A 15,739-nucleotide genomic window follows, 5' to 3' on the forward strand; every position below is an offset into this window, starting at 1 on the left:
CTAACAGCTAACTGGCACAAACATGTGGTTCTGTCTCACCCCCCAGTTTCACAGCTGCTGTTCCTGTTTTCTTTTAGGCTGTCTCTGGTGGTGTTCACATGACACCACTGTGATTCAATTCAAGGACCCAAGCCAGCAGAAAAACAAACCTACAAAAGAAAATTAAGCATTTTCTGCAGTATAGCTTTCAGAATAAACTTCCCATGGAATCAGAAGAATGGCAGACGGAGCACATGGGATCAGGAGGACATCACTTTTAGTAGCTAGCTATCAGATAGGTTTAACTGTTAACATGGTATGCCACGTAAAGCTTGTTTAAAAAAAAGACATAATAGAGTGGTCTTGAGCATGAGGTTACTGCAAAGTAACTTTTTTAAATGTATGTACCCCAGGTGCAATACAATACTAAAATTAAAGTTAAAAGACTGACTCCATCTGCATCTTAGTCTAGCAGTAACTACCCATAATGTCTTTGATCTTAAAAGAGTGCCAAGCTGTACTCTTCCCTCTCTCATCTGCATTATTATTAGCTAGTACAAATAGCACAGTAAACTGCTTAAAACTGCTACCCACTGCAGCCAAACATTTAAACCCACATTAAAAAAAAGGGAAGACAATCTTAGTGATCATGGTTATAATCAATAGTAACTATAAATGTCATCTTGAAAGCAAGAAAAGGTCATGTAAACTAGAACTCAAATCCATCATATGTACTTTTAGTTCTACAAACTGGGAGTTTATACTTTTCATGCTTTTGTACATGGCATTGTGCATAATCTTTCTGTAAATCAACTCATGCTGCGAATCAGATATTGGAAAAAAGCAGCAAAAAGCAAGGTACATGATGAAAAGAGTACAGGAAGTTACTTAAACTGTGGATGTTACAGTAAGTTCACAGAATAAAGATAATGCGATTACTTACCAAATTAAAAATGGCTATAATCAACAAGGCACCTATAGTGATGACTGCTAAAGGAAGCCTAAGTAAAGGCATTGTTTCCACCTTTTCTGACATAGCGCAAAGATGGTGCAAGAAAGGCCGCTGTTCTGAGCAGCACTTCTGTAAGCAAAATAAGTTTGTTTCAGTAACATGGATAATATTTTGATACATGGGAAGAAATATTTCTAAATATAAAATACTTTTTCTCTGCAGGAGAGTGTCAAGAGCCTTCATTGGAATCCTAATTTAGAACTCTGAAACTAGTCATTCAGATTAAATGCCCAACGCCTTTCCACAACTGAAAATGAAGCTAATGCTTCCTTACTTCAAAGAGGCCAGGTGCTAAAATAATCTGAATTTCTGCTTTAAAAATACAAAATTATGATCTAGTTGAAAGTTCTAGGGAAATATTACTAAAACTATAGTCGTAATCTATGTTGTATTTTTTAATTTTGGAGCTATAATGTTATATTTGGAACTACATTTTCAGATGTCTAAATTGAAACCAATGATAGACAGTCTCTTTTCTTGCCATCCTAATATCCTCCATTTGTTGCTATAGCAAAAAACATCTAGTAAAGCATATACTTTTAAGGTTTACAAGCATTATTCAAGGATGCTATACCAAATCACTCCCAGTGTAAAACTCAAGTCTGATGCAGTTGCAGTCTTGGAATTGTCTTTTCCTTTTCTTTTCTCCATGTGTTTTTACATGTGTAGAAACCATACGTGCATACATATACACACTCCCCCCACCTCCATAGACATAAATACACATACATATACATAAAAATCTATTCACTCATAAACACCATACATACATAAAATCCATACATGCTATCTAACTGTACTTTTAAATGAATCATAAAATTTATCCCATGTACGGAGTGCAATTTTTTTTTTTCTTTCCCCTTTACACAACTTGAACCTGGGTCTATAAGAGACAGTTTCTTTCTGTGGCAGTTTTCCTGGGAGATCACCATCACCCCTCTGGAAAAAGATGATGGTGGTATGTTCCCAAGAGAACTTCAGAATTCCCTCTCACCCTTGGTCTAGCACAACATAGATTTGATGAGTGCAAGAAACTCTTCAGAATTCTTTCCCTCACTCACCCCTGCCTCCAGATAGTTCTTGGACTACAGAAGGATTTTTTTATGTTATGTTGTTGAACTCTATGTCATTATGGCCTGTCTCTATGTCACTATACATTTTTAAACAGTAATTGCATACATTTATTAATGCAAAGAAAAAGGAACTACAAATGCAAAGTGTCCTAATTGATATAATGATTAATTTGGAATTCTAACAACTATAAAATTGTTGCCAGTAAATTATTCATATGTTTGTAATTTTCATGGGACTTTATAAATTATTATGAAAACTAATCTTGCATTCAAACTTATTTTGATTTTAATAGTGTTTCCCGTATAGAAAATATCAAGATTTACAACCAAAAAATTACTATTAAGGACAAACATAAACATAAAAATAAATTTTAAAAACCCGACCCCACCCAGCAAGTGTTAATATCTTCCTCCTGCCTCGTACACATCTATTCTAGCACTCAAATAATTCTGAATTACAGTGAGAATTTTCAGACATGAAAATCTGTTTCAGGCAATGAAATCTGGTAACCTGAGATTCAAGGCTCCTGTAACTCCTATAGAAATTAACAACTTAATTCATTACTCCAAAAGATAGACCAAGTTGCTGAATTACATCCATCCACTTTTGAAAACAGGAAACTTTTTTTTAATAAACTTACCATACATTTCTCAGCAAAGCACACAAACAAAATAAGTACAATGATGACTGCAACAATGCCAAAGGAAATTCCTAGTTTTGCAGTTCTAAACAGAAGAGAAAGCATTAAACAAACCAGTGTTAAACAAAAAAGTTTTTCAAACCACAATTCAGACTAATGCTTGCTAACAGTGTTTCTCTAAATTTAAATAGAATTTTTCTTCTAATAGCACTGATGACCATAACATTGCACAGGTTATTGTTGCTCTGTTGCACAAATACTACTTTAAGATACTCTACTCCTCTCACTGACAGCCTGAACCACTACCCTATGCATAAATCACATGGAAACTGCACTGCAACAGCCACAAAAAACAAATACGCCATAAACTTCAGAATCATCAAATATCTGCTTTCTTGGAGGTATGAGAAGAAGCTGAAAGTTCTCTCTTTGTACCTCTCCAGACAAAAGGATCACTGAGCACATTTTAACCAGCTAATCCCGTTTTTCTATTGCTCACTCACTCAATGTGCTTACAGCCAACTATTACAAAATAGTTTTTCTCACATAACTGATCATCTCCCTGTGTGTACTAAGCAAACACAATATTAAAAAAAAATTCTATTTTATTTTCATATTAATATCTGGGCTCTTACACCAACAACGTGAATACACTCCTTTATTAAGGGGTAAATTAGTCCTAAGAGGTGCATATGTTTCTTAAATGTAAACCCTCAGGAACTCCAAAAGACTTTAAAAAGTTTCATGCACGTGAGTTTCACTTTAGCTATTGGTTAATTTGAATTAGCAATTATTAAAATACTGACACTTACTTTGGCATTATAAACATCTGTATCAGAAATATACAGAGGAACACAAAACTGGCACATGCGAAGTAACTCTTCAGTTTTAGGATGGGAATGGTGCGATACTGAAACACAGATTATAATAAAACTTAATGATACTTACAGGTTTTTAAAAAACTGTATTACATATATATGCAAATTTATACTGCACTATTAAAAATATACATAGAACTAAAAGAGGACAAAAGAAAACCACCAAATAAAATTCACTTGAACATCTATCAACAAAACCAGCCCAATCCAAAGGATAATTTCAAACCTAGAGGGAAAACCCCCAAGTATGTAAATCAGCACTTCACAGCTGCATGTAATCAAAATCCTCATAGAAAAGGATATACGCAGAAGTAAACCTAAAATACATATGTACACACACACACACACCAGCAACTACATACAGTACACCACAGCACAGTAAATCAAAGAACAGTTATTCAAACAGAAAAAGTACACTGTACCTAACAACAACAGTATTATACTTGTAATGAAACAACCACAGAAAGCAAAGTCTTTTCGTTACGGATGCAGAAATACTTTTTTTTTTTTTTTTTTTTTTAAGTATCATTACTTTTGAGAGAAGTTGTTCATATATTAAAGCTGCCAAACTCCTAACAACTCCCTTATGGCAAGAATTTAACCACAGATTAGAGACAATCTCCTTTAACCTACAAAATTAGCATTATTAAGGAAGAATGACCTATTCAAACGAACGAGATCTGCTTTTCATTAGTTACCAAAAACCTCTTCAGGTGTGCAGTCACCTTCCAGAATCCAGTTTCAGAATGAACAGTTTCAAATACATTCTTATGCTGCTCTGAAGTGTAAATCAAAGACCAAAAAGGATTATTTTGCTCTTACCAACCTCTTTTTCAAGACCAGGTTCTGCAAAGATCAGTGAAAATCCACAGAAGTCATCCGATTTGCCACACCATGGACTGCATTCAAAGAGACACGTTACAAAATGTACAGAACAGGCCAAGGAGAGTATGCAGAAGCATCGTTGTAGTTGAGACTCCACAGTATGCAGGGTGAGAGGGCCAGTGTTTTACATACATTTTACAGTTCTGCAAGGTCGTTAAGTTTTCATAGCATAACATATGAGCAGTTACATTTTTACTTAGCTGACAGGCAGATCCAGAACGCTCTCACAGACAGCAGCGTCTGCCAGTTACATGCAAAATGTAACCCCAGACCTTCCCTGAGGTTTGCAAATAGGAAAGTATAATAGCAGATGTTAGAGACAGCTGACAGCCTCCAAAAACTTCCCCTAAATACTATCAGGCCCCTATTGGGAATAGCTGAGGTACAGTGGTAACAGTCTTGCTATAACTTAAATGAAAGAAAGAGTTTTTCTTCTCAAATTCACTGTTTTACATTTTATTGGAATTTAATTATTGTATCTTAAATAAATTTTAAAAAATTCACAACATTGCCTGTGTTTGCTTTTAAATGCAAATATATTGCCAAATGCACCACCTTCTACTGATAGACCATTTACCTTCAGTGAATCAAACACTAAAGCAACTTTATTATTACCCCCAAGACTGTGTTTTGACTTTATACATAGGCTTTGTTTGGGACTGCATCCCATTTCCTGACACTTCTTATTTTAATAAACAGAACACAAACATTAACTTCCTATCCCATCCACATGGCAGTTCAGCTCATTACTTTGGACAGTCATAAGAAACAAAGCAATAATTTTGCTATTTCATAGTACTATACCCACATTGAACAGCTAGACTAACCATTGGCTCCTTGCTAAAATAATACAGTAATATTCTCATTGTTTTCAAATTAAAACCAAAAAGGAACCAAAGTAAGTAAAAAGCAAAGACCAAAAAAACAGGCAAGACAAAAATCCTAGTAACTTTTCATTTTTGGGAAGTAAATTTTATATCTAGACTTAAAATTGAGAATGCAGATAATACTCAAAGAAAAGATGAAGAAGAAAATAAAATACTGCATACTTAGTTGAACTGAGGCCCTCAATGGTTGACATCATTTCATCATAAATATCTTCCTCTATCCTTCCCTTCTGAGAGGAATTTCTGAGAACGAAATGAAGTCCATGTCACAAATGCTATTTAGAAGCAATTAATGGCTACAGAGGACAATACTTTCTCAGTACACAAGTGGGGTAAGCTACCAGGGAAAAGGTAAACAAGAACGCTCCAAACTGATAAACACAAATATCCATAAGCACTTTACTAAGCATTTCTCTAGTTACTCAAATCATGCATTTTTCAAGACAATATTTGGATAAACTAACAGAATGTTTCACAAGTGAAAATCATCTACTTAGTTAACTCGGTGGTACAGGTACCATATTGTAAGCATTTCTACAGGTAGTGCCAATTTTTTATTACACTACAATGGCATACATTAATACTACTAACCAAAGACATATCTTGTAAAATAGAATATATATTTACTTATAATATTATGTTAAACTGTATTTATTTTGTACTATAATATTTACAAACAAATCTAGCATCTATGAGTAAGAAAACTAAAAGCTGAGGTAGCACAAGCAGTTACAATATATATTGTATACAATATATGAGGTGTTTTGATTTGTTTTCCACTGCTTTTTAGGTCTCTTACTTCCCTACTCCCTTCCATCCTGCTACAGCCCATAAAACAATATGCAACCTGAATGACTGAGAGCACTGGGGGGCAAGCTCCTTTTAGAATCTGCTAACAATAACAAAACGTGAATTGAGAAGTCTTTAAAGGCCAAAGATTTAGCCTAACCTTTCAAATGCAGGAATACCATACATACAGTGATTAATCAACCAAAAGATCACACGCTTACAGTACACTGAACTGCAAGAAGAGCACAGGATCATGTATTTTAAAAAAAGAAAGTACTTGACAAACCTATCAGAAGTTCTCTGGTGCCCAGTGGAACACAAAGGTATTTCCTAAATCATAGAAGGAAATAAGAAAAAGTTACACAATCAGTAAATGGCAAACAACTATTGAAAATAAACTTCAGCAAGCTGCCAAAAACATTTTTATTCACAAATAACAATCAAGAACCATTCTTAAATAGAAAAGCTTATCAAAATTAACCCTTTCCTGCAATGTTTCCCGCTTTAACAAGTGTTTTCTGAACAAAAAAATATGTTAGAAAATAATCCAACAGATCTTCCCTCTTAGTTTTCTTCACACACTGAAATAACTAACATCAGCAGAGGCAAGTAGACTGGAAACTGCTTCCACAAACCTGAATTTAAAATTTACTACAGCTATCTGTCCACAGCCTTGCTGCGTCTCCTGGAGCACAGCTAAAAGCATGCACATCTCCTTTCAGTTTTCAGGAAGGGCAGAGGGAAAGAAAAAAGAGGTTTCTTTAATTTTAAAATCTTAAAAATCTTAATAATTCTTATTCTTAAAAATTCTTTACTGATAAAATCCTGTTGCAGGCAGAGCATGTGGAGGGACTGTTTATTTTCCATACATTTTAAGTAAATGTTGAGTGCATCTGGACTCTGGGATAAATTATCTTTTTTCCAAAGCCACGTGTAGTGAGCAGTACCCCAAGATGGAATAATGTCAGGAAAAAAAAGAGAGTTTCAAAGTTTTACTTTGAAGGTTTACTATGAGTATAGCATGCTAGAGATTGGCAGAGTTTGAATACTGTTAAGTTCTGACAGAAATAATTGTTGACAGATACCTTCTTAAGTTCTGTGTACACATTTAACACCAAGAGTAACAGCAGAAATTCAGCCACAAAAACCATGTCAGATTTCGAGTTTCACACCATAGACGTGAGGAGCAGTTTGGAATTGTAGGGTGACAATCACTATTTCAAACCCCACCTTTCTTCGCCTTCCTTGTGAACTTGAAGAGTCACTGCTCACGCTTTCCCTGTGGTTCAGGTGGGCAAAGGGCCTGGCTGCTCCCCAGGACTCTAAATAACGTGTCATCCGAACAGATGCTCGCATCTTCAGCCCATCATTAACTCTTGTTTTAGGGAGATGATTATTTGATACGCATTGTTTGGACTAACAGAAAAAACACTCATTTTAGAAAACAGAAAATTATACAAATTACAAATAAATGAAGCTCTGTGTATTTGAGTAGATTAGGACTATACAATCGAGCTATTTAGTAGGACTCTAAACACATATCAGCAATGTGTCAAGCCAACCTCGATTCCTTTATTTAATCAATTATTTAATTAATTATTTTAATGTGACGTAAAGCAAATCATGACATAATGAATTTGCTTCAGCTCCCTTTACAAGCCTTCGCTTGTAACACTGCAACATTCAAACTTCCTGGTTTATTTGCAGTGATGCAAGAGATTGCAGAATCTTATGAATAGACACAATTTCCTTACAGTCAGCACAACAGCAGGGGAAAAAAGATTCCCAATTCCTGAGCTAGGGTGTATCAAAACAGTGGTTAGGAGAAGATCCCACAAATTACAGACTCAACATTAGAGTATATCCCTACATCACAGGTGAAGAGTCAGGCAGTATATACAGGGTATACAGCAATACCCTTGTGGGTCTACAAGGAAGCTAAAACTACAGAATAAACCAATACATCAATGACTAGTTATTCTCTAACATTTCACAGCTATCTTCAAGTGAGCAGGGACCACTTTAATAGACTTAGATCCTCATTCTGAGGATAAGTGCTGTGTACATGTAGGGGGGATTATGTATTTATGAATACATAAAACATGCAACAAAGATAAGATTGACTTCTTGCTAATTAAAAGTGGCTCTATACTGTTTCTTCCTGTAAAGATCCTGAAGGAAGAAGTTTGTCATTTTCATTCTTTTTTCTCTTGCAATATTTCACTCATCAACCACAAGCTGATTCAAAATAGAAATATTCCAGGTGTTTGCAGTTACCAGGCTCTAAAGGGGCAATCAACAGTTGCTAACATTACACCTTGAAAAGATGGTGAATCTCACATTTAAGATAGTGAGGAAGATGATGTCAGAAGCTATTTTACAGGGAATATTTTATCTGAAAGCAGCCACACAGTACAGGTATTCTTTCATTACTTCATCCCACCTTTTGACCTGGATTTGAGAGAGACGCACTTCATGCAAATACATAGTCAAATATGTATTTTTTTTACTCTAAGTGGACCACATATGAGGTTTCAGCATATCACTTATTACCTTCAAGCTAAAAGACATGTCATAAAACAGTAGGACATGCTTTCGGATCCGAGGTCCCAAATCCAAACTACTCAGATGACTCACACCATGCTTTAATTCTGTTACTGAATTAAAAAGGTGTATGCACCACAAGCACCTATATACTTAAAATGTATGTCTATATTTGAATAAATACACATGTTTAAAAACATAGACATACCCTTGGATCAACCACTAAGTAGGTTTTGATATTCATGGATTCGAGGTAAGGATCCCTCAGGTGTCCATTCCCTTCTTCTACTTCATAAGCTTTGCCTAGGTGATTTAATGTTGCTTCAGTGATGTGTACACGGCTGAGAAGGGGAGAAAGAACAAGAGACCCAAACACTTACAGAAAGGTCACATTAAGCATTTCATTTACATTTCAATGGCCACAGCTGACTTTTCTGCTTTTCAGCCATCTTGTGCTTTGGCAGCCAAATGCAGAATCCTGCCAGTACTTAAAACCATGTTTGCAATCCTTTACTGCAGTTCTTCATCGCACATCTTTCATAGCAAGTATGCTTAAAAACACTTCCCAGAATGAGATAGTATCACTATAAAATTAAATTGACATAAGCAGAGACATATAAGAAACAAGAAGAAATGTGATCAAAGGAGGTGTGATGACAGACAAGACAGACAGACTCAGAGGCAGGTTGTTTCAGATGGCAAGAGCTGCAAGGAAAGCTCAGAAATGTAACACAAGTGAGGATTGTCTTATGCTAGAAATGCATAAGAAGGGGAGGAGATGGTTACAAAGTCTGGAAAAAAAAGCTGGAAAAGGTTTTTTTTGTCAGCTAGGAGGGTAATTCTGAAAATTGTCTTTTCTGATTGAAACAATCAGAAGAGAGCATAACACAGCAACACACTTCTAAGGGGAGCAGCTAGTATTTTTCTGTACCCATTCACAGTTTCCCTTAAATTTTATATAGTTCAGTATCCCAAATCAAGTATTTCTATATAAAGTATGAGTAATATCTTTGCATAGAATTTCTCAACAGGAGACTTGAGTGTGTTCATAAAATACCACTTCTTTTCTTATATTCTACTTTATCATTGTTCATCCTCCCACAGCTTTTCTCACTTTGGCATGGAGGGGTTAAACACTGTGCTGTCGGTCCTACAACCCATCAGCACAGAGCTGGTAATAGAACATTTCCAGAATAGAAGCTGACAGTGTGCAACACTCCTGTCTAACTACAGAGAGCAAGGGGATCACTATCCCATCCTCCTCTACTTTGTTTTGCTGCATGTAGGTTTGCCTGAAGATAATTTAGCCAAGACCTGGAGACCACTGCCTGTGGCTTCCCACAAGGAAATATAAAAAATTCCTCAATCCTTTTGGAGCCAAAAGGTAAGAGTTTTGGAATATAGAGGATGCATGGTTTTAATTGTTTATTGGTAATTTTCTCAAAAAAAAAAAAAAAATGTTTTTTTAATTGTTACCTTGATTATGCTGTTTTGCAATCGAGGCGAACCTTCAAATCTGAAATTTTAAAGTTTGCTTTAAAGCATTGTTTTCTCCCATAGGGACTGAGGCATACTGGGTGATGTCTGTATTAACTCAGCCTTAAAACACAGTCATATACTGCAGCAAGTTTTCTGTGTTTTTCCATTTATCTCAAAAGACAGTATATTTGTTCATCATCCACTACTTTCCATTTTACCAAGCTTCCTCTCTCCTCTTCCCCAAATCAAACACTGCGGTAGTATATTTCAGATCTTACTGCAAACTTCTTTCTATTTAAATTACTGTGCTGATGATTTCTCAGCAGTTACTAATGCTTACTGGATTCCAGGATCAGCACATAACCAAAAGCTGCTACCGCTAAAGTGGCCTCTCAAAGGCAAGCTGTAACATGCATTATTGCACTTACCACACTAGTACAGAATACCTAACATACTGCACTCAATTTCCTATGCTAACAGGCCTGAGAATAACATATTCTGATCTTTCAGCCATACACATAGTACAGACAATTGGTCATAAATGCATTTTTAATTTTGGTTTTATGCTAGTCCTTTTTCTTTACTAGTGTATTACATTGTTATGAATGCAAATAATTTTTAAAATCAGAAAGATGATGAACAAGGATACTCTGTCAATGGAAATAAAATATTTATAAAGCTAGAAGTTTTCCTGCATCCTTTCAAAAGTCTTTAGAATTCCTTCATTTACAGAAACCCAAAATATATATATATATACACTTCCTATTTTAAATGAAAACCTCAAACTGCTCCTAACGACAAAACTTCTGCTTCCAAAGGAGCAGGACTAGCTCACATTGGAATGGGGAATCCCAGACACATTATTTTTCTGCAGAGCAGGAAACAAATACAACATCTGCATAACGAATAGAAACCCTTCCTCCCTGTGAGGCTCAGTCTTCCACAAGTGGAAGGTTTCCTCTGGCTAGTTTTGAAACACATGATTAAGTGAGTGCTAGACATGTATAGATAGGAAGTATTAAGTGTAATGTTTCTGAATCACCATGCCAATGTAAACCAGCTTTATTCTTTAACAGATTATCACACTTAAGCATGAAGAACATAGTAGAATAATCAAAGTTCTCAAGATTAGGCAATGGTCCTAAACGTGACTAAGAAAAGTACATTTTCATGCCATATTCAGAGCCATGTTGCTTGCTTTAGCAACAAAAGAAACTTTACAACTCTGTACTCTTGTTTAATCACACAGAGTCAACACACTAAAACACTCAGCCTAGATGGTATTGCAACTGTTAGCCAAGGTCCAATTAGTTTTCTTTCTGTTTCAGTCACCAATGCAAGAAAATAACTTGATATTCCTATCTCCTAATCACTTTGCAAAAGTTAATTTTTTAAGTTACAAGCATATACTTAAAAGCTGTCTGAGGCACAGAAATAATAAGAAACCCTATAATGTCACTGGTCAGAATCGTTTTCCAAAAGAAACCAATACTTGAATGCTTAAACATACTCCCACATGAATGCCATTCAATTAATAAGTACTAATTTGCACAGACTACCAAGAACCTACAAAATCATGGTCTCATTTGGGAATGGAAAAAGGGAAAATCTTAATATGGTCTTTTTTTGGTGCAGACTACAAAAAAAGTTTCTTAGATGAATTCTTATCCCCAGGTTCAACTTAGGAAAAAAAGAGTATACTTTCCCAAATGAGGAAAATATAAAATGCCAGTGTTTTTAAAAAACATTTATATTTGTCCTTTCCAATGACCATCTTAAAAAAGGCAGCAGGAATATCAACCTCGGACACAATCCTCTCCACTGCTGAGCAATATATGGCAAATTACATTACTGTTGATGCCTCAGCTCTTCCACTCAGGACCACTCACTTTCCTTCCTGTACTGCCCATGACAAATGCTACACAGAGACAATATGCAATAACCAACAGCTCCAAACTCTCCTTGCTTGGGTGCTCCTCATCAGGCTGCATTTTAATTTCTGAGTTATTTGTGGGTTGGGGGGGGGGGGGGGAGGGGTAAATATAGAGCTAATATAAATCAACTGGGACTGACCAATATATTAACAGAAACCCTAGGTAAATATGCAGCTTTCCCTTATCGACATAAGTAGCGTATCTATTCTTTAGCTAAACTTAAAAATACAGTATCATCCCTGTGTGCAACATGAATTAACTAAGTCAACGTAATGCATTGCTCAAGGCGCACAAGTTTCTCCAATGAAGGGAAGGTCAAGAAGCAGTCACTTGCCTAAGAGTAGAATTTTATAGTTCATTGAAAACAGAATCAGAAAATATTAACATTTTACACCTCTGGTAAGTACACATTTGTCCTATTGTCATCATCCCATTACGAGGATTTGTGTCATGGCACAGTTACAAATTCCAGAGTCATAAACCAGGGTTATGAAAACCATGATGACAGAATGAATCAGCACCAACAGGGAAGATCCTCACCCAGGTACGCCCGCGGACTCCATGCGGTTCGCTAAGGACACGTCGTGTGACCAGACGTCATACTGCCACTTCCGGAGGCCGATGACACCGCACAGCACATTCCCAGAATGAATACCAACCCTCATGTTGATATCCACTCCTGTGGCTTCTCTCACCTGCCTATAGAGGGAGGAAGGTATTAGAGCATAAGTTACACTTTTTTCTCTCCTCCTCCTGGAGATCTGTTAAGGCTTAGCCTCATTATACAGTTAGTGCAAAGACAAGAGACAAACTTAGGACATAATGCGTAACTACCCAACTACAGCTAATAAATACACTTTGAATGTTGACAAGAAAACTAAGAATGACTTTCAATATCTTCATAGCCTCAATACATTAGAAACTCTTCTGTGCTATACTTACTTTATTGCTTCACACATGTCGAGTCCCATTTTAACACAGTTCCTGGCATGAACCGGTAAGGACACAGGTAAGCCTGAGACACAGTAGTAACAGTCTCCCAGGATTTTTATTCTCATGCATTCATTCTCCTGTGAAATTATGGTAAACATATTTAACAGGAAAAAATGAACTGCAAGTAGGCTAATGACACCAAAACTAGGACTTGTCTATATAGTTTTGAGAAAGTCAGGCTTCATTAAATCCTTGTTGAAGCAGAGCTTACTTCTCTTTTCCCTCATCCAAATGCCTGGACATTGCTCACTGGAGGGTAACAGAAATGACTACTTCAAGAATTTCTGAAATAAAATCATCTTACTAGTTTCTGACTATTCTTGGAACTGTGTGCAATTGAGAAACTAAATAAAAATAAAACTGTCACAGAGTTTACCATCTAAAGGATGAAATCTACTTATCTATCTTTTAATCTTCATCTTTATTAACACCTGAATTTTAGGCAGTGTGTTCACCTTTTCCTCAATTTTTGCATGGCAGCCTCAGAAAGAACATTGTGCAGGGCGCAGAATTTAGGGAGAAGTTAGGAATCAAGATGCCCAACCTAGTAGCTTTGCAGAAACAAAATGGGGATTTTTTTTATGTTTTTTTAAAAAAAATATGACTAAAGAGGAAGCTGGCACACACTTCAGTTTGCTATCACTAATAAAAAAACCCACAATGCTATCTGGCAGCAGAAAACTTTTTCCTAACTGTGCAACAGAGGATACTGCTGCCCATGGCTGGCTGGAGACAAGAAAGGGGAAGAGCAAAGAGCTCCTCATACAGTCTTTTGTTAAAACGTTACTAAAGAATTTTAACTACAAAGGTTGCATGCAAACCAGGGCTAATTCTGAAAGGCTGTATAGAGTTTGACTGATGAGTAGAGATGGCTTAATTTGGGCCAGCTGACACCTTCAGCTGCCCAACCCCTCCTGCTGTGGGAACAGCCCAGCAATTCTTCAATCAACTCCAAAATCAGCCCAAATCAGTGGCAGTTTACCAAACTAAGCTGTTTTCCCTCATGGGTCAAAGCCTTAAGAGATCATCCATCATCCTCCACCATCTTAAGCCATCCAGTAGGTTCTGAGCATTGCAGCAAGTGACAAGCTTAGATAGCCCTGCGCTTCAGTTTCAGAGATCAGCAGGGGAAACTAGCCCGAGATTAGAGCTGTTAGACTTCAGTATCCAGCTCAGTGTCCAGGTTAGCCATCGACTTTTATTAGGTAAATGGGAGCCTACAACATTTGACGTTGTGGAAAAGATGACGGAGAATACTCCCTGGTAGAAAAAAAAAAAGCACAAAAAGCAGGAATCTGTTCTTATGGCTCAACCACAGAGTTGCAAAAGACCTTGATTCATTAAATCCAGACATTTTTTAAATGCTGCAAGTTGCAGACAGGAGTGAGAAATTAAAACATATCACTCAGAATCTGGAATCTTTTCTATTTTTCTATCTGAGGAACAGTTGCAAAAGACCTCAGCTTCTACTTTGGCATAAAAAGCTCGTGGCAACTAAGCTCACATGACATATTCTCGTGTTCTCAATACCTGCTTTGGAACAATACAATTACAATACAGTTAGTATGACTCTCTTATTTGCCAGTACTTAAAAGTTTTAAAAGCAACCAAATTCATATAAATACGAAGATTAGCAATGTCATTTAGTCAAAAGGGTTAACTAGGATTTTAGCCAGGTTTTAATCAGTGATATATTTAAGAATTTGTTCAATGACATCCACAAAGGTTTAATTAAAGCAATTTCACTCCTCTGCTATATTAATAATTTTAGAGTTTTCTTAGTTTTTCTGAAGAATTTTTAGAATTTCACAAAATCAAGATTTTCCAAGTCCATTAATTTTATAATCTGCATTCAATACATCCAAATATAGTCATCTATGAAATCAAACCAACATCTTTAAACCATGGGAAGTTTTGATAGGTAGTCATTAGTCTTGACTCATGCTTCACCAATGATAGATTTCTAGAACCCGAATTTGGGTTGGTATTTGGTTTTTTGATATCACATAAGATGCAACAAAATGCAGCATTTATTTTCCTAAAGCCACATTTTCCTCACAATACTAACAGAAAAATATCAATGGAACATATATACAAGATTAGAGTCAGTTTCAGAGGGTAACAGAAATCATCACAAAGACACACAGAGTCAATCATGCAAACATGTATATGATACAGTCCCTGTGATTGGAGAACTCAAAAACTGAGTTTGTGATTACAGTTAGAAAGAAATTAACCTCAAGCAGCACTTGGAAGTGGTAAGAACTAGTGCCAGCCTGAAGAGTCAGTTGTGAGGGTATGTCTTAATAGAGACCGTTTTAAGCTACTTCCCATTCTTCTACTTTTCTGTAAGTATCCATTACTAATTATTACTCCTGAGCTAAAGAACTGCTTGGTCTGATGCAATATGACTGCATTTATGAATTTAAATATGTGCCTGAGAGTTCTCCATTTGTAGATCCAACAAACAATCCTAACTGAACACAGCAAAGCTCCTCAATAGAGCTTCTACACAGTACCTCTTACAGCCCTGTTAGAATCATTTATTGCCATCAGACAATTCCCTGAATGATACAGATAAACTTCCAGACTCAAGAATTGGAATTACAGTAAAAACTTGCTACATTTTGCATTTTTGTTTTAAA

The 15,739-nt window shown here is 36.1% G+C and overlaps 1 protein-coding gene across 8 annotated transcripts in view; it reads right to left on the reverse strand.

Annotated features, from left to right (window-relative positions):
- The window catches only part of ADCY7 (adenylate cyclase 7), a 68,372-nt gene that overhangs the window by 10,687 nt on the left and 41,946 nt on the right, over positions 1 to 15,739 (reverse strand). For all 8 annotated transcript variants that reach the window (XM_049806719.1, XM_049806721.1, XM_049806720.1 and 5 more), the window contains 10 exons: positions 13,044 to 13,171; positions 12,642 to 12,800; positions 8,897 to 9,029; positions 7,375 to 7,560; positions 6,431 to 6,474; positions 5,518 to 5,598; positions 4,410 to 4,482; positions 3,518 to 3,615; positions 2,706 to 2,790; positions 923 to 1,060 (listed from right to left, as the gene is read on the reverse strand). In XM_049806719.1, the coding sequence (XP_049662676.1) occupies positions 923 to 1,060; positions 2,706 to 2,790; positions 3,518 to 3,615; positions 4,410 to 4,482; positions 5,518 to 5,598; positions 6,431 to 6,474; positions 7,375 to 7,560; positions 8,897 to 9,029; positions 12,642 to 12,800; positions 13,044 to 13,171 (1,125 nt within the window). The remainder of the gene's footprint in view (positions 1 to 922; positions 1,061 to 2,705; positions 2,791 to 3,517; positions 3,616 to 4,409; positions 4,483 to 5,517; positions 5,599 to 6,430; positions 6,475 to 7,374; positions 7,561 to 8,896; positions 9,030 to 12,641; positions 12,801 to 13,043; positions 13,172 to 15,739) is intronic.

The sequence above is a fragment of the Accipiter gentilis genome, chromosome 7, assembly GCF_929443795.1.
Source record: "Accipiter gentilis chromosome 7, bAccGen1.1, whole genome shotgun sequence".
Taxonomy (NCBI): Eukaryota; Metazoa; Chordata; class Aves; order Accipitriformes; family Accipitridae; genus Astur; species Astur gentilis.